This window comes from Chanos chanos, chromosome 3 (genome assembly GCF_902362185.1).
Source record: "Chanos chanos chromosome 3, fChaCha1.1, whole genome shotgun sequence".
NCBI lineage: Eukaryota > Metazoa > Chordata > Actinopteri > Gonorynchiformes > Chanidae > Chanos > Chanos chanos.
In genome coordinates this window covers 38,532,674-38,557,806 of record NC_044497.1, presented here as the reverse complement: position 1 = coordinate 38,557,806, position 25,133 = coordinate 38,532,674, and the positions used below count along the sequence as shown (strand labels likewise).

The 25,133-nt window shown below is 40.1% G+C and overlaps 3 protein-coding genes, 1 long non-coding RNA gene and 1 pseudogene across 4 annotated transcripts; 1 reads left to right on the top strand and 4 right to left on the bottom strand.

Moving 5' to 3' along the window:
- Positions 1-3,190: 3,190 nt before the first annotated feature.
- Positions 3,191-6,642, bottom strand: LOC115806977 (uncharacterized). The gene is made up of 3 exons (XM_030767836.1): positions 6,222-6,642; positions 5,965-6,021; positions 3,191-3,419 (listed from the first exon to the last, which is right to left on the bottom strand). The coding sequence occupies exons 1-3, from the start codon at positions 6,608-6,610 to the stop codon at positions 3,191-3,193; spliced, it is 675 nt and encodes a 224-aa protein (XP_030623696.1). The 5' UTR covers positions 6,611-6,642.
- Positions 6,643-8,490: 1,848 nt separating this feature from the next.
- On the bottom strand, positions 8,491-10,027 carry LOC115808821 (uncharacterized). Its single transcript, XR_004025217.1, has 3 exons — positions 9,946-10,027; positions 9,803-9,863; positions 8,491-8,611 (listed from the first exon to the last, which is right to left on the bottom strand). It is a non-coding gene; the product is annotated as an uncharacterized LOC115808821 (long non-coding RNA).
- Positions 10,028-13,889: 3,862 nt separating this feature from the next.
- Positions 13,890-18,277, top strand: LOC115807567 (vesicle-associated membrane protein 5). The gene is made up of 3 exons (XM_030768616.1): positions 13,890-13,978; positions 15,675-15,809; positions 15,988-18,277. The coding sequence occupies exons 1-3, from the start codon at positions 13,976-13,978 to the stop codon at positions 16,207-16,209; spliced, it is 360 nt and encodes a 119-aa protein (XP_030624476.1). The 5' UTR covers positions 13,890-13,975; the 3' UTR covers positions 16,210-18,277.
- On the bottom strand, positions 14,852-14,985 carry LOC115808846 (uncharacterized; annotated as a pseudogene).
- A 1,824-nt stretch (positions 18,278-20,101) lies between the features above and the next one.
- On the bottom strand, positions 20,102-24,674 carry LOC115807983 (transmembrane protein 150A-like). The gene is made up of 8 exons (XM_030769209.1): positions 24,659-24,674; positions 23,651-23,912; positions 23,386-23,433; positions 23,195-23,281; positions 22,851-22,918; positions 21,915-22,045; positions 21,329-21,506; positions 20,102-20,908 (listed from the first exon to the last, which is right to left on the bottom strand). Exons 2-8 carry the CDS (start codon positions 23,713-23,715, stop codon positions 20,604-20,606), a joined length of 882 nt encoding a protein of 293 aa, XP_030625069.1. The 5' UTR covers positions 23,716-23,912; positions 24,659-24,674; the 3' UTR covers positions 20,102-20,603.
- Between the last annotated feature and the right edge of the window lie 459 nt (positions 24,675-25,133).

The window sequence follows — 25,133 nt, the reverse complement described above, 5'->3', positions numbered from 1 at the left end:
CATGTTCTTATCTTCCATACAGCGAGTCATTTACGCTAATGCCCAATTCCATTTACAAAATTAATTAAAAGAAAAAAAGTTGAAATCAAGTTTAAATTTCATATTCACACAGTATTAGAGAAAGTCACTTAAAATGATTATATCATGTATATAAATCAAGAACTAAACCAGTTATCACTGGCCAATTCAGTACTCTCTCCATAACGCTTTTCTAACGCATCACGTGTTCCCTCTCAGCACATTCAACCTGCCTGATACACTAAATGAAAACAGAAAGTGCACATTTTTATGAGCCAAACACAGAACATGAGAAAACACACATTATGGGGCAAAACGTGGTGTCAGTATTCCACACGTCTACAACACGGGTCTGTATCTGAGTAAAAAATAAAATCAATGCATATATCAACAAAAATCTCAAGAAATATAATTTAATGGTTTATTAACTAAATATGGGATGTAGCAGCTTTAAGGATATATATATTTATATAACACAGGCTGTTGGAGCAAATTTAACTCAAATTCATAAGCTTCCAATCCTCCCCAAAATAGAACAACAACAACAACAAAAAAAAAAAAAATACCACAAGCCCTTCCATAAAAAAAATGTAGCAGAGTACGGTCAAAACATAATAAACTAAAGGCAGCCTGATATCTTTATAGTTTAAAATAAAACCTGTGAGTTTCACATCAGTGCTCTAAGGAAAAAAACAAAAACAAAAAACACCATTGCATATTTTACCAGTCAAAGCACAGAAACCAAAGCACCACAATGAAAACCAGTTCACAGGAAGAAACCACACGATGGGAAACTGTCAGGTCACAGCTACTTGTTGCATGATAACTTCAAACTGTTGAGAACTGGATGTCGATAAATACAGGTAACAAAGAGTTCTTCTGCCTAAAAATCTAGGACTGCAATTCTCAATTTCTTTATATCCATCACTTTAAGAGTAATGACAGTGCATGGGTAAGACGCTTCTGTCGTGTCCAGATTGGGGACTGCTGTTGCAAAAAAAACGGTTCCTGTGAGAAAACTAGCCCTCTCCTCACTTTCCATCACGTTCTTGATTTCTTAAGAAATGTTCCCTGTCATACGTCAAGTAAAAACGAACATTTCCACATTATTGAAAGACACCGTTTCAGCAACATCTCCCAACAAAGGAAAGAGAGAAAACAGTTGAGAACTGAAGCGTCAAAATTTCTGTAGTTACAAAATCAAACCAGTTTTGCATCAGATCTAACAGCACTCAAAGCACTAGAGGCCATGTATTGTGCAATGTAGTTCAACTCTCGTGGCTTTTCCAGTTTCTACCTGCAGAAGAAGTCTGAGGGGAGGTGAATGAGTGAAGTAAAGCCTGGATGGATGAAGAGAGAGAGAGAGTGTGGCAGGCTGCAGGGGTCTGAATGAGGTCACAGGTAAAAGTGCTCAGGTATGGCGCGTTTGATCTCATGCTCTCTATGTACACACTTACACTCATGCAAAGGTTCCATGACTGTGTTTCCAGATTATGTATGTTCTGTATGAGGTAATACGCATAATTCTCAGGTCATCCCCTACGGGCACGTGAATGAAATATTTAGACATCCCAGTCAAGATTTTAATCAATCAGATGTAGCTGTACAGCTGTAATGTACTAAATGCCATAAATATCATAAATAGATATGTTGTCCAAATGATAAATGACTAAAAGATTACAAACATTATTGGCTTTGAAATAAAAATCTCTCACTGCCACAGTTTCAGTTTTCATGGCAACGTCAATGATGTTCAATTTAAAGTCAACTCATTGTCTCATGTCCCTGTTCTAGCCAGTATAAACTAGTTGTCTACCTACACTATCGAATATCAAAGGGTTCTGATATCAAACAGACAAACAGGCGTCACCTGAACTGAGAATGAGTACCACAGTGTGGATGAGTGACTGTATGAGTGCTGTGCTTAATCCTCCAAGCCCTGCCGTGAGAAAAAGTCTTCCAGTTCAGTGAGTCTTTCGATGAGCATTATGTCAAGGTCTGTGTCATCAGCTCTACCCCTGCGAGCCCTTCCCCGTGGCCCCTTCACGCGCAGCAGCCCCTGGTTGGCCCTCGGCTTGTGTTTCCGTGGTAACGTAAAATCTGGGAAGTCCAACACACGTTTCCGCTTCTGATGACCTATGCACACCAGAGATCCGTTCTTCTCTTTAGGCTCCTCAAATATGGTTTCAAGGCTCCTGAGGGGGGGGGGGGGGGGGGCGAGAGAGAGAGAGAGAGAGAGAGAGAGAGAGTGAGAGAGGGGTAAAAAGGGTCCTCAATACAGAATGTCCTGTGGTAAAGAATTTAAGATGAAGTGCTGAAACTATAATAACAGTAAATGTAGTAATTAAGCTGGGTGGTACAGCCAAAAAGTCATGTCACTGTATCATTTGAATTTTCGATTGTAACAGAATGCATGTTGGAATAGTATTTTCGTAAGTAAACAACATATACTTCAATTTAGTCTACACAGACACCAATACTTTAAAAATGCTTTGATTTCCTTCCCTGGCCAGCAACATGTGTTCAACTACTTACTGTGGTCATGTCAATTTGTACATGTGGAAAATAATTCTCTACTTACTTCATCTGAATGCACAGCTGGTATAAATGGTTATCATAACAAATATGACAGCTGTACAGTTCTTAATGTCACGCCCTATTAAAAAGAATTTGAGGTCATGACAAACCTATTTGGGGTTGGTGATCGATAATTCTTGTTAGTGTAAATCTCCTCTAAACTGAATTCCTTTTTCTTCAATCTGAAAAATAAATATGTATGTTTAATTATGTCATAACAGCAGAGTTACAATACAATGACATATAAGGAGAGCTCTTTAATTATCCAGTGTTGGTCAGACTGTGTCCTACATACCTCTTTGGTTTGGGAAGCCCCATAGGTGTGAGGTTGCTATCTGGCTTGGGAACAGTCTTTCGAATGCGGATCTGAGACACCCTTTTGGACAGCTGGTTTGGCTGAACATTTGTGTCATAAAGCCCAGCCTTAAAAAAAAAGGCAAATGAAAATGCACAAAATATGAATATTTCAAATCAGCAAAAAATATAATACATGTTTATTGAAGCTAAATTCAAGATAGTGAGGCACCATGCATTATTAAACAGATCAAACTAAGAGAAGTCAGTTTAAAATGATGAAATATGAGGAAAATGTAAATTAATTGATTAACGCTTGTATCACCTCTCTGGATGTTCCACGACTATGCAAGCCGGGATACTTGACGTTGGCGCTAGCTAGGGCAAAGCTATTCAGAGGTTCAGCGGGGGAGCTTTCCAAACGCAGTGGTTTGGGGCTGGAACCATGGCGGGAGAGGTGCTCTAGGCTTTTCTCCGGCAAAAGTCGAACTTTTGAGTGGCGTTGAGGTGATGAAGATGGAACAGACTTTCTGTTCATGAAACAGGTCAAAAGAGGAAAATCAGCACCGATCCAGACTACTATTTTATGATAATGGGTACATATCATATGCTTACATATGAATTATTATCAAATGAGTACATATGAACAATAATCATATGATTATAAAGGAAAAAAAATCATATGATTACATAGGACTAATAATTCCTAATAATAAGCCCCGAATAATAAGGTAGACATTTCTCAGAACCCAATGAGAAGACCTTATTATAAAGCCAGGGGTCGGGAACCTATGGCTCTTTCCAGATTTTATTCAACTTTCCAATACTTGTCAGATTTACTAGAAAATTATCATCCCCTCTTTTTCAAGTAATTTCAAATACCTGGTGAAATATATTAAATGTAACTAAATCACTGTAATTCATTTTGTCCAACAGCAATGTCTAATAACTTTCACTTAAAGCTGAATTTTAACTGGACTATGCTGTGCAATGTACATGTCAGAATTAATGCTCAGTGTTAAGACTGGTAGCTAGGTTCATATAAACAAAAATATCTGTAAAAAGAGAAATATCAAGGTAAAAATGTGTTCATTTCATCCTGTATTTGCAGGTCAAGCTGCACTCATGTAGCAGTCAAGATGTGTAATGTCTCTGTCATAATAAACAGAGGGTGTTTAAAAAAAAAAAAAAAGAACTCAGATGTATGCAGTGAAAGATTGAGTTGATATAATTAATCTAACTGATTATTCATTAAGGCGCGGGCATTGTATTATGCATTTCCATTGAATTTTTGCAGTCTTGGAGATGCTAAGCAAGCTACAACCAGTCAGTATTTTGCAAATGGTCACAGTTTTGCTAGAAAGTTTGTGAACCCTTTAGAATTTTCTGAATTTGCAACTTAAACTTCACTTAAAATATGATCAGATCTTCATCCAAGTCATAGGAAGCTAGATAAAGAGAACCCAGTAAAACAAATAACATACACATTACACCTTTTCAGTCACTGATCAAAATGATCAAACATTAAATATCTTTGTCAGAAAAAGTATCTGTACCTCTACGGTTATCAGGTCAGTTAAGGAGATAACTGCTTATATAACCCCAAGTCTTCACTACCTTCAACAGTCTTCGCACAGGTGTGTGAATGCATTTCATGCGCCTTGATCAAAGGAGGCTTAAATCAGAACTATAAATTTTGGATTGTACAAGCAAATTCTACATGACAATGTCAGAGTATCTGTCCATGAACTGAAGCTCAACACATAATGGATCTTGCAGTAAGATAACAATCCTAAACACACAAGTCAGTCTACCAAAGTATGAAATCACTGCTACTCAAGGGGCTCACATCAGTAACTGAAAGCATAGGTTCACATACTTATACTTTTTCTGACAGACATTTAATATTGGAACATTCAGAGCAATAAATGAGTGAAAAGGTATGACATTTTGTATCTTATCTGCTTTACCAGGTTCTCTTTTTTTATGGCTTAGATGAAGTTCTGATCACATTTTAGGTCAACCCTTTGTAGAAATTCAGAAAATTCTAAAGGGTTCACAAACTTTCTAGCACCGCTGTATTGACCTCATCTGATCACAGGTCACAGAAAGCTCATCTGTGATTAGTAGCTATCAGAAGTCACATTTTAGGCTTTACTGCCACCCACTCCTCTTAGTCAGTAACCTACAACTACCAGCAAAAGCCAAGCAATATTGCCAGGGTTTTCAACCTGTGCACATGCCCTTCTGGGAGGGCACAAGCACCTGTCAAGGGGTCAAGGGGGGGTTTGAGATTATGAAACCTTTGGGCACAAACACACAAGTAAAATAAAAAAGATGAAGACAGTAATTACAGTGAACCTGTGGGTTCAGTCATCAGTAGCACCACGTATCCATGTGACCAGGCTCGACCACTGTTATTCACACTGAATAACATAAGTCGTATAGCTTCCCTCGAAAGTAAGTTAAAGAAAGGTGCAGCAATGCACCTGTATATAATAGATAATGTCAATTATATCGTGTGTGTCGAGGGTGTTATTTGCAGGCCTTGTGTTCTCAGTGGGTCTGGGGTTGAGGTGGGTGTGGCAAGTTCAAACTTAAACAAACTGGGAAGGGCAGGGTTTGGGGATGTCAAAAAGATTGAAAACCCCTGAAATATTGATGTTATTACTACACTGAATGACTGAACATTTGAAAATTTGCAATTTTGCAAAATGAGCAAATTTTGTCTTGGCTCTAAAAATGCTCAAATTTTTTTTTTTTTTTTGCTCAAATCTTGGTGACAAGGTTCCTGACCCCTTTATTAAGTCCACTACTAAAATCACTCCCTTAATTCGTCCCACTAGAATTTAGGCTGTACAGCAGGGTTCTGTATGACCAGCTATATTATTCACTACTCCACTTAATTGTTGTAGTGCTTAAAATGACACTGGGGTTAAATGTGTCTCATGACTTTGTAAATGTTTTTTCTACAAAGAGTCATGTGCATACACAGCAAGTATTCATGATCAGTTATAGCAGGGAGGGGCCCAGAGGTTAGCATCAGACTACTGTGCTACTGGGAGATTTGCCCACCGTGCCGAAGCTCTTTTCCTCTTGAGAGAAGCCTCTTGACTGGATCGTCGTGAATAGCTATTAATGCAGAAGATGATGATCAGAATAAGCATAAGATTCATTTGAAAACTGAGCAAGCGCATGCATGACTAGGAAAGCCATCATGAATCTTCAGTACAGAAACGTGCGCTTTTCAAGCAAAATCAGAATTGCCATGTAAAATCTTGGCAATTGTCATTCACAGGGGAAACAAGGAGCAGTATCGGTTTGTAACTCACCTATGATCAGCGCCAAGACCCGGTGGGCCGGTGTAGTCGGCCAGTGGTCGAAAGGGTGGGTGTTTACATTGGCTCAAAATCTCATCCAAAGCCACTTTAACAGCATAAGAAGACAAACGCATGATTGGGAACGTGGGCCTTCTGTGCCGGAACCAGAGCCTGAAGGAGGCAGGTGAGGAGATGGCCAGTGCTGTGCTGAGCCCTGCCCTGGAGAACCTTCCTTTGAGAATGAGGGATGTGGGAAACTGCTCAGGGGCCTGAAAGAGTTGGGACAAACTGGGGAGATGTGTAGTGTCACCTAACATTTTCTGCAGCGGTGGGCTATGAGAAGGCAGAGCAAGCTGACCAAAGTGCTGATGAGACACGGGTGCACCAAGGCCACCAAGCATTACAAGAGGCTGGGAATCGTAGGAGAAGACAGTCTCTATTTCAGGAAGAAGCCTGTGTGCTTGACTCTCCTCAAGAGGCGAACACTGACGGGCATGACATGCCTTACCACGATTATGTTTGAGCTTGGGGCCAAAAAAGTGTGGGAAATTTTGACCATATCTGCTACACTTAGTCTGACCGGCTGCGACTAGAGACATGTCATGTTTGATTCCAAGAGGCAAACGCTTTGATAATCCGTTTCTTTGAACAGGGAGTTTGAAGCGATGCTGTGTGGCATGAAATGGCAAAATGGACTGGCTGGATGATCTGTCATCAACATTTGAGTCCACCCCAAACGAATTGGCTGGTGGTTTTAAGTTCATATGAGATGCAGGTAATTTTTGACTACAATTCTTTAAGAATGAGCATGAGGGGCCTGCCCTACCATTATCTGAAGTCTTATCCACCTGTGTTTCACCAGACCCCTTCGTACTGTCGGAGAAACGTTGCTGATGGCCAAGTCCCTCTGTCAGCTTATCCCTTAAATTAGTTTGTGGCTCTTCAATATTTTTCACCTGGGCAGATGTGATATTCCTGACTGTCGGAACAGTAGAGCTGACCATGTCAACTGACGATAACTGGGACTGCGTGCCAGTCAAATGACTAGAAAAATGACCAGGAAAAGCTTTTATCAAGTCAGAGGCTAACTGTGCTCTACTCTGCTCAGGGAATGTACAACTGGAACTTGAACCAAAGATGTCTGACTTATTTTCCTGTGAAACTTTACTGGAATGAGTTGATTTGGAGAGTTTACCCATGGAGCTAAATTTGACTGCCCCAGGAAACAAACCTGGAAGCTTCTCATCACCACATGTCCTTAACTCTCCAACAGTTGGACACGTGGGAGCCTCGCCGCAAACAGAAGGCACCTGCAGTTGCATAGGAACATAAGACAGCTGATGGTCCAGTCTTGGCTGCTGAACATCTACCCCTTCCTCTGACCTATCCAGGGACTGAGACTCTAAAGGCAAGAAGGACCCTTGGCTGTCATTACTATCTGAACTACCAAGAACAGAATCAACCAACAAGCTCAAGGTAGTCCGCCGCTTCTCAGTTTCCAGTTCCATGTCAAGATCTTCAAAATCCGACACAGGAGAGTATTTTCCTTGAACGCATCCCTCAGGTTGACCTGAAGAAGACGCTTTCCCTAGCATGGATAAAGAGTGTCCTTTACTTGTTTCGTCAGTCCCACGGGAGCTTGAAACTTCGGTCTTTCCATCAGGACTGCAGCAGGAGGAGGAGGAGGGAGTTATTGTTGTCCATGAGCACACAGGGTCCAACTTTGCCTTGGTAGAGACTGCGCTACTAACAGTGTGTGGCCACTGAGAGGAGATACTTGAGCAGGTTCTTTTATCTTCTTTCGAGACACTTGGTTCCTTTCCTAGAAAGAGATAGTACACCTTTGATACATATGTGCAAGATAACCATCTGTAACAGGACAGCACCATACAAGAGATCAGGACTGAATATGTTCAAACAGCAAACACAGATAACTACTGTGCCAGCAGGTCTGCAACACAATGATATCTGATTAATCATTTCGATTCCCCTAATCAAAAGTAAGTTACCTTTTTTATTCTCAGTGTCTATGCTACCAATGTACTCTCACTAACCCTCACAAAACGTACCATGACTGTGGGTAGGAGACCAACTCAAAACAGTGGGACTACTCGGACAGCCACAGGACAGACCCCTGCCCAGCTGGTCCACTTTGGAGTGGAGCAGAGCTAAGCTGCCACTATGCGCACTGCTCTGTGAATATAGCTGATCCAGTCTCTTCTCAACTGCCTCTAGCCGCTGGCTCAAGGAGCCCAGAGCCCCAGTTAGGAGGTTCTTTATCTCTGTCTGATGAGATACTAGAAAATGCTCTAGTGCACCAAGCTGCTCTTGAGTAGGACCTGAAGGAGGTGCAGAAAAGCATGAGGGAGGGGAGCCTGTGGGCAGACCTTGGACTTTAGTCTCTGAAAGACAGAAATAAACAACAACCACAAGAGATGTTTTAAATTAAAATGAGAAGTGCTGACGGACATATCTTGCGTTAAAACATTGAAATGCATCACTGATGGGTAAGAGATAAACAAGGAAAAAGAACTTTGGAGTCTCTTGCAGTATAGTACAGAGGTTAATCTATGGAGTTTCTTCAGTGAAAACGATCAAATCCCACTGAAGGAACCTATTTAGTCACAAGTATAAAGAAAAAAAAAAAATCAAACAATTGAGAGCACTAGACAACAGAAGTGATTTTTTTTTTTTTTTTACACCAGTGTCTGAGAAAAGAGCCTTGTTAATATTACAGGTTGAGCATCCTTAACCCGAAATGCTCCAAAATCGGAAACTTTTTGAGCACCGCCATGACGCGACAAGTGGAAAACTCTACACCTGACCTCACTTTTGCCCATGTGGGGCTCTGACACCCTGTTGGTGCCAGTTTGTTACCAATCATCGTCAACACCAGACCTAAGTGCATTACTCACTGTGTTTTTTGCTTATTCTCTGCTGTGGGGTACAAAGATGTTGTTGAAAATGTCAAAAAAGGCTGCAGATACCCCTATGGGTAACAGTGATAACGTTGTAACGCAATGCATTACTCACGTGTTTGTGGTGATGCTGGTGTAAACAAACCTACTGTGCTGCCAGTCGTATAAAAGTATAGCACATACAGTTATGTACAGTACATAATACTTGATAAGGATTACAAACAACTATGTTTATGTATTTACTATGTATATACTATACTTTTTATCATTATTTCAGAGTGTATTGTTTGTACTGATAAAAAGGTTTACTGTAAAACAGTATGCTGTTTTATGCTGGTAGCAGCCAGCTTCATACATCTTGTGTTTACAGTGTCTCTGCACAGGTTTGTAGCCTAGGAGCAATAGGCCATACCATAAAGCCTTGGTGTATAGTAGGCTATACCATCTAGGTTTGTGTAAGTACACTCTATGATGTTCACACAGTGACAAAATCGCCTGACCAAGCATTTCTCAGAGCGTATCACTGTCGTTAAGCGACGCACAACTGTATTCCAAAATCTGTAACGATCCTAAATCCGAAACACTCTTGGTCCACAGCATCTTGGATAAGGGATACTCAACCTGTACAATAAATCAATATGCATCAGCAGACTGAGTCAAAAGCTTCTCTCTTACCTTTCTCAGAGATATTAATCAAGGATCTGTCTTTGGTGCCCTGTCCATTTGTGGCAAGGACCTGAAAGAAAATGATACCAAGTTTGTAACGTTCTCCCTAACCAGCAATGATGGAAAAAAACAGTGCTTCTTCAATACCTTACCTGAGGACCACTCTCTTCCTGAGTCCGTCTCATTAGGACTCTTGAGTCAGTCAAGCTTGAGTTCAGGACTGCAGGACTCAAGCTGGAGCTAGTTCCTGCCAAAGTCTCTATCGCTTCATGGGTGAAGAACCTCTTCTCTCCATCCGTCTTCAGGCTGGCTGCATTTATGATCCTTTTATGAGATTCAGAAGCCAATCCTAACGGCTCCCCTCTGGTTTCATGGCAAAACACAGCCACTCTCTCCTTGTAAAGGGAAGGATGAACGGAGTGCTGACATGGACGGGTTGCAGGAGGAGGCATTTGCTGTGTAACTCCTGGATCTGCTGGAGCTGTGGACAGCATCATTACAGCACCTGAGAGCACAATGCAGAAAGAACAAAGCATTAGTTTCAAATATTGTCTAAGATAATCAAGCCTGGTACCTTTATCATTATCAGTTCAGGTTCAGAAGTTTAAGGCAATGTTTTCCTGGAGTTACTAACTGGCTTTAAAAAGGTTAACAAATAAAACTCTCTCTTAGGTTATCTGTGCTAGAAGTGTTGAACAAAACCCATCATTTCACATACACCTTTTCCATGACGAAAATATAGATAATGATGTTAAGAAAAGTTTTATAAAACGGAGACGAACTGGGACATTTTTTTTCTTCATACGTGTTTGAATTGCAGTGTAAATACAATGAAACGTGATGCGTCAGCCATTGTTTACCATAAAAAAATTAATCGACTAGAAGCAGTGGTGTGGTTAGTGATACACATTAGGAAGTCCAAATTTGGGCAGGTTGTCTTGAGGTCCAATCCAGGAAAAGTCAAAATGTTTCAATTTATTTCCTACAGTCTGTCAGAAATGTTAACATGTTATTGAAAACATAAAAGTTACAGAGTCAATGGCAGAACAACGCTGGGGAAAAGGTTCGAGTGTAATTACAGTAATGTTAACCCTGTCTTTGTCTTTACATTACACTACAATTAGCCGTAATTTAAAGGCAGCTACAAAAAATACAACAGGTTATTCGTTCATGAGACCGGGAGAAACTCGGCTAATGGAAAATGATAACATGAGCGAAATGAAATACATTTTCTATGACGGTGTCTTTTTTAAAAGATCGTTAGCATTGCTCAACATTTTCAAGGCTCACTAGATGTCATTTTACATCTCCCCAGCGGCATGAGGTATGTATGAAATAGTGCTATTCACTTTACAACTGCATTTAAAATGATCAAGATTCTGATGTAAAGGCTTATCTATGGCTGGTACAACAACTGAAAAGCAAGACAACACTAGGCCTCATGGCTGTTCCCTATATGTCAGAATCGTCGTGGCTGAACTGGATTTCAGATGAAAACAGTGAAGCTACACTGGGGAGCTAGATGGCAGCGAGTGATTTACTGAACTGATTTTCCACTGTAAAGTTTAGTGGCATTTCATGGACACCAGTAAAACTGGTAAACTGCAAGCAAAGCTTTTCCTAAACGCATAGCTTACTAACACTGAAAAGTAGGCACATCGTTTAATAGTTTAGCATGTCAGTATTACCTGCATGCGATGATTAAAACTAGGAGGTGCCTACTTTTACAATTCATTCAAAGTCTTACCTTCCCACATCGGATCAATCCATATTGAATGATTTCACATAATAGGAGAAAAGTAAAGAACATTAAAGCTGGCAAAAGTAAAGTTTTCTATGTAAAACATAATTGCGAAGACTAGTGGGCGGGAGAATGATGTGTTGTTGCAGTTCTGTGTGTTGGGGAAGGATTTGAATTTGATCTAATTTCAGCCAGGTCAAACAACTACTGTAAAATGACGCGAATAGCAAAACAGTAAGAATCGTACAGTCCAACTAGGCCATCAGACAAATAAAAGTCAACTGCCAGTACCTTTTGCGGTTCAAATTCCCGTACTTCGAACATTAGTCTGCCCGATCCCCGCTGATTACGCCTGTACGTGGTACAAACAATTCGAGCTGCCGCAAATGTACTGCTAACTTAACGTTAATCAGCTGCGTAAATGGTACATGCTAATGGGTTAGGTCGATCCGTGAAACTGACCAACCAGATAGACTTCATTGTGCGTTCACTGTAGCGATTCAGTAAATCCACTAGATTTCATACGCGGAGACGCCAACCACGCAAGTAAAAAAGTGAGTTTTACGTGGAATCATCTTCTAAACAATAAAAACAACAGCCCTGCTTTGGGTGACCCGTATTTTACAACCATGCACGTTCCAGCCATCGAAGGCCACCAAATCGAACTGAAGGGACATACGAAAATATTTTGCCGGCAAAATATTGAGCAGATCACTGTACCTTTGCAGAATATAGTCCGCAGCTATCACCTCCCGTGGCGTGTTTCAAATAATAGTAAAATATCAAACTTCTTCACAGGTTTATTATTGGTGAATCCATCCCAATGTCCTGTCGGATGCGATTTCCTAAAGCTTACAGTGGCTGCTTCCGGCGGCGTAACCAGATGAATTGTGAACGAGGGATAGTGGCTGTTTAGATATTGTATTACTTTTTTAAATCTACTTCTTAGTCAGAAATCTTTACAGCAATTATAGCGTGACTGAATATTTGAACGACACATTTCAACAACTGTCTATATTAAAACATATTTAATCGGACAGAAGCAAGTTCGTTAACAGCGCTATGCAAATACATGATCCTATGACGACAAACGACAAGTGTTGCACTACTTCCGTTCACTACAGGGAAGGAAGGATTTATTGGCTGTAACAAACACGCAATAGCTTTCTGCTGGTGAATTTCGTGGCTTTACAGTGATGTGTAATACATATACATTGTACTCTTAATATATGTCTGGATAATTGTAGCAGATAATTCATTGCAGACAATAAGTGCTCGTATAATTAAAACACAGATTAACCTGCACACGCACAAGAAGGATTGGTCTGATAATGATTTATAAGCAGGACAAAAGTAGATTGTCTAATTTCAGAGGAGCAAAGTTTTGCTTAGATTTACAAAGCACAATATTTGTTGATATGTTGTAGGCCTCTGTGACTACTCAGCCTTCGTTTTTTATGTAAGCCAATTATACGCTTAGTTTCAATTCACATTCCCTCCGCTATGTTCTGAATTAACTACCGTCCAAAGATTGTTACGTTACCAGGAGGGTATTCCAGAGAGCAAGCTTAGTGAAAACTCCGAGTTAGTTAACTCAGAGTAAGTAGTAAACCTCCTAATAGAGGAGCCCTATGGCTTCATTCTAGCAAAACAGAGCCGTAGGGCTCTTCTATTAGGAGGTTTACTACTTGGTCTGAGTTAACTGAGTTTTCACTAAACTCGCTCTCTGGAATACCCCCCCTGGTTACTGTGAGGTAAATAAATTGCTTAGCCTCAACGTTGTCTTCTTCTCATATAAGCCATGTTGGTAAGACTGGTTCAGTGACTTCAAGAATGTTGCTGAATTTTGTTTTGCTCTCTCTGGCTCTCTATACTACGACACGCTGCACAACAAGATCTGTTTCGCAAGAGGGGATTTCTTTTGCTTTAGTGATTTTAAACGTCTTTGCATCAGTTTAAGCCAACCAGATGGTCTTATCAAGATGGTCAAGATTTCATTTTCAAGAGAAATCTTGAAATGTTAACGGTGTACAGTAAACAGAAAGAGAAAGTGTCTCTCAAACAGACACACATGCGCACACACACAAACCCCATGAGCTGCTGATGAACCCACACACACCTGTTCGACATAATTTACAGAGGTGCGCGCATATGTCCACCGTAATGTCTTTTTTCTGTATGAACAGGAATCTATCTCTGTTTAAACAGGAATCACGCGGATTTCGTTAACAGATGTTACCGTATCCACTTAAGCCTCATGTCTGTAGTTGACTGCACTCAGCAAAGTACGGGGAATCACGGGTAACACTACAAACTGAAACGCGGAAGCGCTCACCTTTACTTTGTTAGAATCGGGAGACTTCGACCTTGCAGTCTGAGAATTACGTTTTTCATGTTTTTTGGCAGGATCTGATTTTTCGAACACTACATCGTTGTGCAAAATGGTAAGCTCAGTGACATTTATGAACTTTTCTCACGAAGCTTAAGGCTTTGCCTGATGCGACCGTAGTTTATCTTGCGCATAACTCTTTTTCAGATATACGAACTGTTTATTTCGAACTATTGCTATACTAGATATAAGACATGCTACGTCAAATTCCTTTCACCAAGTAGCTACTATTTAAAATGCCTTACAAAACCATTTAACTTGCGTAAGGCCTTCCAGAAAATAAATTTTTGATTGCTGTAAATTCTTATCGCATGATAACCATGAAGATGACCAAAATGGGTTCGCTGTTGAGTCGGTCAGTCTGGTGTCGTTTTTATCTAATCTGGCAGATACAATAAGATATGTAGAAAGTTTTTGTATTCAATTGTTTAGCCGAACATCCATATAGGTATGCAAAATGCAAATTTATCCACTACAGGGGAGAAAGTTTTAAATGTGATTGGTTCGCAAGGATAGATGACACATCAGTTTTGGAAAAACTGGTTTACTGTAAATTAAATATGGGATGCTAAAAACAAGTTTATTTTTCCGTAGAGTTTATTTTAGATTATTTAGGATAAATGTTTACATTCATTCCACATTTAAGCCAAACAATGGTCTGGTTAATCTCACATAATGTTTAATTTTTTCTTAAATAAGATACTTCAACTTAATGTGAATGGAACAACAATTTGGAAATATGTAATATCTAGTTTAACTTTCCGTGATTACACACACTGAACAGTGGGCAGCATTCCTCTGCGCCCGGGGAGCATTAGGGAGCATGCTCAAGCGCACACAGCCGTGGATGTTGGGCCCGGGAATCGAACCTGCAACCCTCCAGTCACAAGCCCGGTTCTCTAACCTTTACACCATGGCTACCCAAAGCAGCACTATATTGGCAGAGCCTCCAAAAATACAGAGAGCTCGAAAAAGAGCCTCCAAAAATACAAACTTCCTCTCCACGGAAATCTTTAGTAAAAGACGAAAGATTTGTACGCGAATGATGAGAAAGCCGAGCTACCCTTTAATAAATGGTATAAAATCCAATAAGAAATGCCTATCCACATTTAGCAAATGTTTGAGTTCATTCTAAACATTCAATTTCCTGTTGAAAATATATATATTTTTTGTCATGCTTGGTAGCCCATATTTTGCTAACGGGCTTCACGGTTGCTCAGTGGTTAGCACCGTTGCCTCACAGCAAGAAGGTCCTGGGTTCAAATCCTGGCTGTCCCAGGTGGACATGTAGGCTAGGATTAGTACTTCTGTCAGTGACCTCAACCTGGAGTTCTTCTACTTCTACTGAAATGTATCCAGGAACAGGCAAGATTAGGATAAGAGAGCATATTCAACTGTTTATAACTGCTCATTAAATATACTGAGGAAAAACATAGTTTAAGCTTGCATAAATCTGCTTGCATTTTCTGTTTGGTGCCCCCTGTGAATGAAGTCTTTAACATCTTAAATATCTTTAAATTGGAGGAGAGGATTCATTGCTTATGTTTCACGTGAGATAACATAAAGAATTTCAGATCTTTAAGTTGTATATATTCTCAGATCAAATCCCAGGATATCTTCCACTTCATTTTGCAAAAATGGACAACTTGCTTGATGAACCAACAGTTATGTAGTTAAGGTTTTACTGAACTCTTGCCAGTGCTGATAACTAATCAGTATATTTCAGTACTTTTTTCTGATATGTTTCTCAGGATAGCAAACTTCAGAAATGTCAGCAGGAAGCAGAAGAGGTGAAGGAAATCATGTTGACCAATGTCAACAAAGCAGAGGAAAGGAGAGAGAAACTGGAGGACCTCGATGAAAGGGCTGAAGAGTTGCATGCCAAGGTGAGATTCTCCTACATCTCAGTATATCCACTTTTACCACTACTCCATCCCTTTAACAAGCAATGACCAATATATCTCAGTTCATAAACTTCATTTATTCATTGACAATATCACCTGTTGAAATTCTTTTATGAGTACATTATGACGTTATCCGATTTACATTTTGATGCTCTCTCAGAGCCAGGTATTCCGGAAGAACACCGTGAAGGTGAAAGAAAAAAAGGAAGCGGAGAACCGGAGGAGTAAGATGTGGATTTATGCCATTGTGGTGGTTACGTTTTTGATCATTGTGATCATAATTATTGTCATGCTCACCAGCCAGAGTTCAGGCCAAAGTTCAGGCCCCACAGAAAGCAAACAGGCTATTACCCCAGGACCGTCTAGCACAAAAAATCCCTAATATCTGTCTCAGAGATAGGAATCAGGGAGGAGGAAATGGACTGTGGCTGACTTAAGGAGAAAGTGAGCAAATAAGATCTGTATCAAGCCTGTCTGAAATATTAGCTTAATTTAAACTTAATATCTCAATCGTTCTTTATGTTGTTTTTTTTACGTGGATGTGAATGATTCTTATATAGTTAGTCAACTGAGGGAACTTCATCTGGAAGGTTTTGTAATCATTTTATAGAGAGCTGACCCATAGGTAACTGCCAAAATAAGGAAAATTTCAATATAAAGCCTCAACAGAGCTCTGGGCCACCTTTAGCTGCTGGAAGAGAACCTGCCTTTGCAAAGTTTCTGCAGGTAAGGTGTTTTGCACAGCCCGATTGTGGGATCTCTGTGATGATCTCAATGGACTTTTCTTAAAGAAACTGCCCGCTCATGACTAAGACTAATGCTTTCAGTCAGCTGCTTCAGAATTGCATGCCTGCTTTGTCTTGCAACTGTAAATAATGCAAAGACATCAAGACTAAAGAGTACACATTTGACGCTTTTTCCTTTGACTTGCAAATCGATATCTTCTTGTGAAAGATGAACAAGTTTTAATGAAATATTAACAAGCATTGTTCACCACTGAAGCTTCTGCCGAATGTGCTACAACAAGCAGTCCTTTTTCAAAGTCTCTTCTTCCTGCTGGAGCAGCCAAAATTATGGGTGACTAGGCCACTACATCTCATTTTTACATGGCCATAAGCATGATAGGATGCTAACTGTTCAATTAACTCAGGGATCACAATTGTACCGAAGCACCTATTATCAGTTTTGTTTGTACCCCTCCTTCAAGCAACTATTTCCTTTATTTTGGCAGCTACTTCTTGCATTCAAGTGCCTATATCTCATCTTCAACTCAGGTCTGTTTTAGACTACAGTGTAATCACACTTGAAATGCTTGGTGAAATAGTTTGAGAAGTTCAACTTAACCTGCTACAGGTTCGGCATGGAGCATCATTTGCCCTAGCCGTACATGCAGATTAAATGTGAGCCACCTTGGTGCCATGGATAACACAAAACCATAAAGTCATCTCATAACCTCATTAGTCCATTCATAGTATACATCTATTATGTAGTATAGCCCTCTTGTTCTTTAATCATATCTCAAACAAACATGAGGCAACAGAGAGACTGGTGTATTCAAACACAACGATGACCTTTTTGACATATTTATGCTCATGTGGGACCATCTCCTAGAAAACTAAAGTAAGAAACGTGAGGTACATTATCTTTATATGAATGTTGGTTGGTTTGCAGTGTTGAGGGAAATATGGTCTTGTGTGTCACTTTCACTCAGTGAGGCTATTTGGTTGGGTAATGGAGAAATGGTTCCACTCTCTCATTAGCATGATTTCATCAGCAAGGCTTCACAACAGCTCAAAACAGTCACATTACATTCAGAGGAGTAAAGAGTTTAAATGACAGTAAATCTTGACGTCCACCCCTGTATGTATTTAATTTATGCTATGCTGAAATTTTTTGATGCACTGAGATTCATATTCATGAAATCATTAAAAATTAAATACACGTAACTAGACAGCTGTTTCTGCAGGCTTCCTAAATAGAACGGTGTTACATTGGTTGTCTAACCATGACCTAGTGAAAGCATTTACAGTTAATGGCAAATCCTCTCTGACATAAGCTGTATCCAGTAAACAAGTTTGCTTTGTCAATATTGGGAGATGAACAAGATAAAACAAAGCTTGTCCCTTTGTGATGAATGCACTGGGTGATGGGAAGATCTGTTTTAAGGTAAATTTAGTACTTATAGCATTAATTAATCTCAAAATTTCTATTTTATTAATGTGACTCATGTATTGTTCTGACATGTCCTTTGTATTGCTCTATAAGTAGATAAGAACATAATCATTGAACATGTTCCGTGTCGTACATCACTCTGTAAAACTTTTTTTTTCAATTATGCACCGATCATTTAACCATGTAATGGTTTCTTCAGTTTGCTACTTCACTGTAATGATTTAATATTGACATGGCACTCATATGTTGTGAACTATGTTGTGTTGCAGTACCTTGCATTGTCATCATAATAACCAGAATATTTTGTGAGACGTCACACCAAGAGTGTCTGGTATTCATTTATTTAATATTGTCTCTGAACATAAATCCCAAACATCAAAACTAAACTAAAATCAGTGCACACATTAGGAAGTGGTTCTTAACAGAAAAAAAAAAAACATGGTCCTATTTTTCCACAACTTTAAGTTGGGGCAGTCAGGTGGAAAAGGTAAAATCTATCGATTTCTATCTTTTGCTGTCATATACATTCTCAGGAGGTATAAACATATATTGCACCACTGAAATGGCTTTTCTCTATGGCTATTGCATTTTCTTTAGATATATACACCTGTAACAAGACCTACAACAAAAACTCACACTTCCTAAAAATGACACTTTAAAAAATTATCTATGAGCGTGTAAAAACATAATGTTGTCAAAGACTAGAGAAAATGTATTCCAGATAATAAATTATAACTTAAAAGTCCTCTCTATTTAATATGTTACCAAGATGAGGTAAGCTTTCGGTGTTTTTTTTCTCAAATAGTGATCTGACATTTTGGCTTTGTAGTGACACTTTTAATGGCATGTGGTACATGAGGAAACAAGTTTTTAGTTTATAGCTGCTTTTTTTTTTTTTTTTTTTTTACAAAACAGCTGCTTTACACAACAAAGGCTCTCGCTGTAACATGCTCCTTTCAGATGAAAGGTTACAGTAAAGACTGAAACTGAGAGACACTCAGGAAGACTTCGTTTGTAAGGATCTGCCTTTTGGCCACACAGACAGGTGATGTCAGTTTTCTTTAGGTGAACAAGATACTCATCCTCTGGATTTGTACATCACATTTCTGCTGGAAAATATAGTAATAATCAGTGAATGTGGGTTTATTTTATTCTAAACCCTGCTACAGACAAGCCTGGGTTGATATTAGCATTGGCAAGCACTACCTTGTCTTAGACTTGAGTGATCATGAAGTAAAAAAGAGGTCTTGCTAACCATCCACACATGCAACATTTAAAATGACAAAAAGAGTCACATCTTTTCCCAACTCCTTTTTCACAAAGAGGAGGATAAACACTGTTGTTTTTTCAGGTTCTGGCTGACAAATCATCCAGAAAGCTTATTTTGTTGCTTGGCACGTGAGAACCTCTTCTGTACTCTGTGTGTAGTTTTGATCAATTATGTGTATGGTGTTCTTTTCACCATGCAAAAATCAGCAACTCCAAAAATTAGCACCAAAAAAGAGACCCATTTTGGAAAAAAAAAATTGTATCCAAACCCTGACAAGCTTGTTGTGAGTGGCTATTAGTGGTTTCAGTTTAACATGAAAACTACTTCACAGCATGACAACAATGTGTACTGTGGTAGTGCCTGGTCTGTTTAAACCTGCCATGTACACTGAGGGTGTATGAATTTTCCCTGGCAGAGTGCATGTTAAAACAGTCTTCAGGTGAAATGTTGAGGTCCGAGATCCAGGGACAAGATCCCACTGGCATTTGTGAGGTTGCTCTTGTTTAAAACAACTGTCTAACCCAAATGTGTCATCAAATACGTAAAACAGAGATCTAGAGGGATCTCCTAACATACATATATCATCTATTGCCTAAAGACTTTGCCCATTTGGCCAGAGAGGACACAGACTAACCAGAAAGCCTCACTGAGAGAGGAAACAACATGGGAATACACACTATGCCAGTGATTCTCAACTCCAGTCCTGGGGGGCCACTGTCCAGCACGTCTTTGGTTCAACTCTTCATTATCACAGTTAACTGAGCTAATCAAGGGCTTGATGATTAACTGATCGCTGGGAACAGGTGTGTCAGTCCTGAGTTAAAACAAAGACGTGCAGGACAGTGGCCCCCAGCACTGGATTTGAGAATCACTGCACTACGCACACTAAATCTGTCGTTACCTGACGTTCACCTCCATTCATATCCATGGTAATACCATAAGGACAGGGGGCCTCAGGTCACAACACAAGTCCTATGGCAAAAACACTGTCTTCCAGCTTCCATCGTCTCAGCTGTGACCTCTTACTTTGTACACAAGGGTTAGTACAAAACATGTATTGTCCTAGCTCATCAGTGAGTTTACTTCACATTGTGGTTTGAATCATAGCTTTATACAGTTCAATATGCTGTGTAAATCACTAGTCTTCTATACGTGTTTTGTTCTCTTATTTTAAATTACCTAAAACATCTGGCAGGCAAATCACAGAGATTACTGCCATAACAGTGTCACCAATCCAGCTCTCAGAGGATCAGTGAATATGAAGCAAGGTCAGAGGAAGACAGTCAGCTAGGAGTCTGAATTTTGGAAGAATGCAAGCAACGTATGTGGAGATCCTACAGAATGGCCATACTCTCTGGGTTGCAGTTGAGGCGTGTGGAGGTACTGCTGGCACCAGGCGACTTGAGGCTATGGGCTCCACACCCCATCACCACACCCTTGCCGACAGCCCCCATGATGATCCCTGAGCCCTGGTGGTGGCCACCTTGAGCAAGGGCAGCCATCATGGTGTGGTTGTTTACAGCACCAAACTCATAGGTGAAGGTCCCATAGAAGACCAGTACGACCACAGTGAAAACCCACTCACAGATGGCAGCAGCATGCTGGAGCACAAAACTCTCATGGATAAAGAAGATTCCACCTTGAAAGAGGAGAAGTCATGTCAAGGAGCACTACACAGTTGAAGGCATTTTAATCCTATAAATACCATGGATTGGATTCCCTGACCAAGATTAAGACTAGACCTGAATTAAACTGCACTGTAAAATGAGAAATCCAAATAGCCTAATATGGAAATAACAAAGCCCAGTACTTCAGGAGTAAGATGTAACTTTTTCAGGGAGACCAGAGAGATAGGTGCTGATAATAGATCTATACTCATTACCATTAATCAATGGAGCAGTAATTCAGAACATGTCACATTTTAAATGCAGACTAGACTGAACAAGTGTAATCAGGTTGTCAACTAGTGTTTCTGACTACAAACATGCGTTTCTGAGAGCAGACTAAACTAATCCAGTCACATCAGGTTGGTTTTGTGTGTCATGCTGGTTTAGGATACTGAGGACAAGGGAGACCAGAGCACCAGTGGAGAGGGCCACGCGCACATGAGCCATCCAGTAGTCTAGTGTTGTTTCTGCAATGCGGTACGTCAGCAAACACTGCAGACACACAAAAAGCAGGCCAGCAGGGAAGGCCACTCCAGCACCAACATAGTGCAATGATTTCGCATGATCCACCTGAGAGAGAAAAAGAAAGATACACTCCAACCCTTTACTCAACATTTTCCCCAAAAACATAATATAAAAGGATGGCAGCTTGTCAGTGCAAATGAACAGCAATTAAAAGCTGCCCCAGATTTTCACCCTCAAACACGCTCAAATTACTGATACCTCAAATGTGATAAGGTATAACTGCACAAAAATGCTTATCAATGCAGGGGCTGTGAAATGCATGTCGACTATAAACCAAAGGGTAAATCAGAGTTTCTCAGCCAAAATCAAAGTGCTGAACCCTCTCCACACTCAGACATCCCCTGTCTGCATTTTCTCAAAAATAACTGACTGGATCCAACTGATGCATGATGATAAATCATATAAGAGTTTCTCCTCAGTCAAGTGTCCAGATGTCCATGCCCTCACACTGACCTGGAAGTTGCCCACCATGACCAGGCCGAGTGCGTTGATGCAGCCACAAACCAATGCACTGGTGTTAATCCAGCCACAGCTGTCACTATGCTCAATCACCTGTGCATAACGGAGCATGCACACCATCACAACTGCATAAAGACAGACAGATAGAGAGAGACAGAGGGAGAGGGAGGGTGGGAGAGAGAGAGAGACAGACAGACAGAGAGAGAGATGCTTGGTTTCATCAGGTGCACTATGCATTATCAAAACAGAAATGTAGTCCCACAAAGTGAATGTGGATTACAAATCAGATAATTTAGACATTATGTGTCAACTTTATATCTCTCATAATCTCTTGAGTGGACCCATCATTATATATGCACAAATTACACTGTCATGAGGCATTCAAAGAAAAGGAATTACTGAATCCAGGCTAAATATTCCAGAGTTACAAACATATATACGTGGTCATAGCCCTATAACACATATTAGCATAACAAGCTATAAATTTATTCCTCTGACATCTTAAAAAAAAACATATCATCGCCACAGTGAAGGGAGTTGGAACTGCTGAACAAGTAAGAATGAAGTACTTTTGTGAAAACCAGACTTTCACTAAACCGGTGTTTACTAGCACCAAATCCTGCTGACTATTTTCATAATGGCACACAAACAGCCAAGCCTCATCCTGTATACAGATTTCTGCACCCCCCTCTCTCTAAAACTCTCATTTGAGCCTAATTTAAGTGATCCAACTATCACTAAACACTTGAGGAACTTAATGATAGTGCTAAACTATAATATTAAAATAAAATATTACTTGTTTACCATGTTAAAAATATTACATGTTTTACCTGTTTAGGCTCTCTCTGTCTAACACCTTTCTGACTGATCACCTTTCTTCTTGAGTGTAAAGAACATGACAGTGTGAATGCAAGAAATTTCTGACTTTACCCATAAATGCTCCAACATTTCCTATGAGACTGAAGAGACAGCTCTCAGGTGGATAGCAACCACATTTACTGTGTAAACAAAACAACACAAAACCACAGTCCATACATGAGTGACGGTGTACAGCACTCCCATTGTAATAGTTTACAACACAATCATCTCCTGGATCTAAACACTGGGAACACCACAGATCCAACCTGATCCAAATAATCAGCCACACCTCGATTCATTAAATAAAGCGTGCTGGTGTTTGTTTGCGTAAAACTGGGTAGTGATGTGGGTGCCCCTTGCATGGAAGGTGATAATACCAATTTTAAAATACAGACATGTTATGAAGGAGAACCAACCTGATGAGGGGGATGTCCTGAGGAGTACAGCAGGTTTTGGGAAAGCCCTTTCTGGCTGTCTCCTCACTACACGTCACATTGTATGTCCTGAAATCCGCATAACAACTGCATGAAATAAGTAGTTCCCTGCTCCATGAAGCCTTTTTCCCCAACTACATAAGTTATTATGAGGTAACTTGTGGTTTACGTACCAGTTCTCTACAGGACAAACATGGTGGTTCATCACTGCCATGGCATAGCTGTGAAATGATGTCAAAGCAATTTTGAGTCAATATAACTCTCTACCCATACAGCACAACACATTACCCACTGTGTGCCACAATGCTCTACCAAAAAACTTTTAAATAATCTTTCACCTTTTTGGGTGGCTTAAAAGGCTCAGATAATTACACATTCGATCCTGCAATAACATTTCAGATTTAATGTACTTGTCACAATTCAACTGCACACACTTACACTATCCATATTCCTGTGATGGAGAAGGCTGACAGGCTGACTGGCAGGATGATCCAGGCAGTCATTGGGCAATCTGTGTGGTGACTGTGTCCAAAGCATGAGGGAGTGCAGGAGCAGGGTGAAGAGGGGTGAGGTGACACGAGGAAAATCACGAAATGACAGAGCCATGCAACGCGTGGACATGAGAGGACCAGAGGGGCGAAACACTGCTGTTGATGCTACATTTGCAGCTCTCCGACCGTCACATGACCCACCAAACACGCTGTGAAGGACATTTAAACGACCCATTCATGATTAGTGACGATAGTTATTAAATACATTGCAATATTCCCTTAATCACATACTTCATGTAAATTAACAGTCACGCATTTATTCTCACGAAAGCTGCGAGTTTTTGCCCATAAGTTTTATTTCGGAATTCTAACAGCTATCAAATTGGTTGAGTCAACATTTTCGAATCCCCTCTTACGTTATTTCGCCAAGTATAAAGAAGCAAACCGTTGCAAGTTTCATAGCTGGATACGTCTCGGCGTAGAACCCACTAACCTCATCCAGCTAGCCGGCAAAATATTCAACAAAATCCAGACTACAAAGGTCAGTCTGGACTCAACATTTACGGAACTACTTACAGATTTCAATTAGGTATGGCCCCGCGTTCTATTATTACGAGAAAATTTTGGCAACACAGTCCGCCTGTAGGTATATCTGAGATCTTACAAGTAAAAATGTTAGAACGTTATAATGTAACCTTGATCGCTAGCAAATTTAGCCTACATCGCTGCCAGTTAACCTAGCACAGGTCCTATCTAATTAGCCGGTTATTGCTAGCTCCTGCTAATCCTTAAATAGACTTAAATATCCTGTATCCATAAAACTAGAGTAACTTCGCTTTATACAAAAACAACGGCACTATTGTCTACGTGAGTGCTCGTTCCCTGTTTATTTCTTTTTCTTTTTAGTTGTCAGAGATGTGTTTGTCTACAGCTATCGTTAGAAAGGCATCCCCACCAGAAATCCCGTTGATCCTCATCTACAATGGATGGCTGCCGAAACACAGACGGCTAAAACGTATCCTGTCAGTGCTGCGGTATGGATGAACGTGGCCACGCTAGCTATCACATGATCAAAATATTATGCTCAAAGCTGCAGTAATACTTAACGGAATACTGTGAACCGTTATTGTGACAATGGGAATTTAGTACAAATGTTGCTTTTTAATCTCACACAATAAATTGCGTGATACTGTATTATTATAAATTTGCATTGTTGTGCAAAAATGAAAAAAAAAAGTTGCAACATCATGAAAGGGTGCGGGCTTTGATATACTAGAGCAGTGGTTCTTAGCTCTAGCCCTGGGGGGCCACTGTCCTGCACGTCTTTGTTTAACTCTTCATTATCAGAATTATGTGAACTAATCAAGGGCTTTAGGATTAATTGATCAGTGGAATCAGGCATGTCAGTCCTGAGCTCAGAAGAGTTAAAA

Excerpts from the sequence above, each read along its gene's own strand:
- LOC115807567 (XM_030768616.1), top strand. Across the intron at positions 15,810-15,987 it reads CTGAAGAGTTGCATGCCAAG|AGCCAGGTATTCCGGAAGAA; the intron begins GTGAGATTCTCC and ends ATGCTCTCTCAG.
- LOC115806977 (XM_030767836.1), bottom strand. The coding sequence starts at position 6,610 with ATGCTTGGTGGCCTTGGTGCACCCGTGTCTCATCAGCACTTTGGTCAG. Across the intron at positions 6,022-6,221 it reads GGTCTTGGCGCTGATCATAG|CTATTCACGACGATCCAGTC; the intron begins GTGAGTTACAAA and ends CTGCATTAATAG. Across the intron at positions 3,420-5,964 it reads AGGAAAAGAGCTTCGGCACG|AAAGTCTGTTCCATCTTCAT; the intron begins GTGGGCAAATCT and ends TTTCATGAACAG.
- LOC115807983 (XM_030769209.1), bottom strand. The coding sequence starts at position 23,715 with ATGACTGCCTGGATCATCCTGCCAGTCAGCCTGTCAGCCTTCTCCATC. Across the intron at positions 23,434-23,650 it reads ATCACAGGAATATGGATAGT|CTATGCCATGGCAGTGATGA; the intron begins GTAAGTGTGTGC and ends ATCATTTCACAG. Across the intron at positions 23,282-23,385 it reads GTTTGTCCTGTAGAGAACTG|GACATACAATGTGACGTGTA; the intron begins GTACGTAAACCA and ends TGCGGATTTCAG.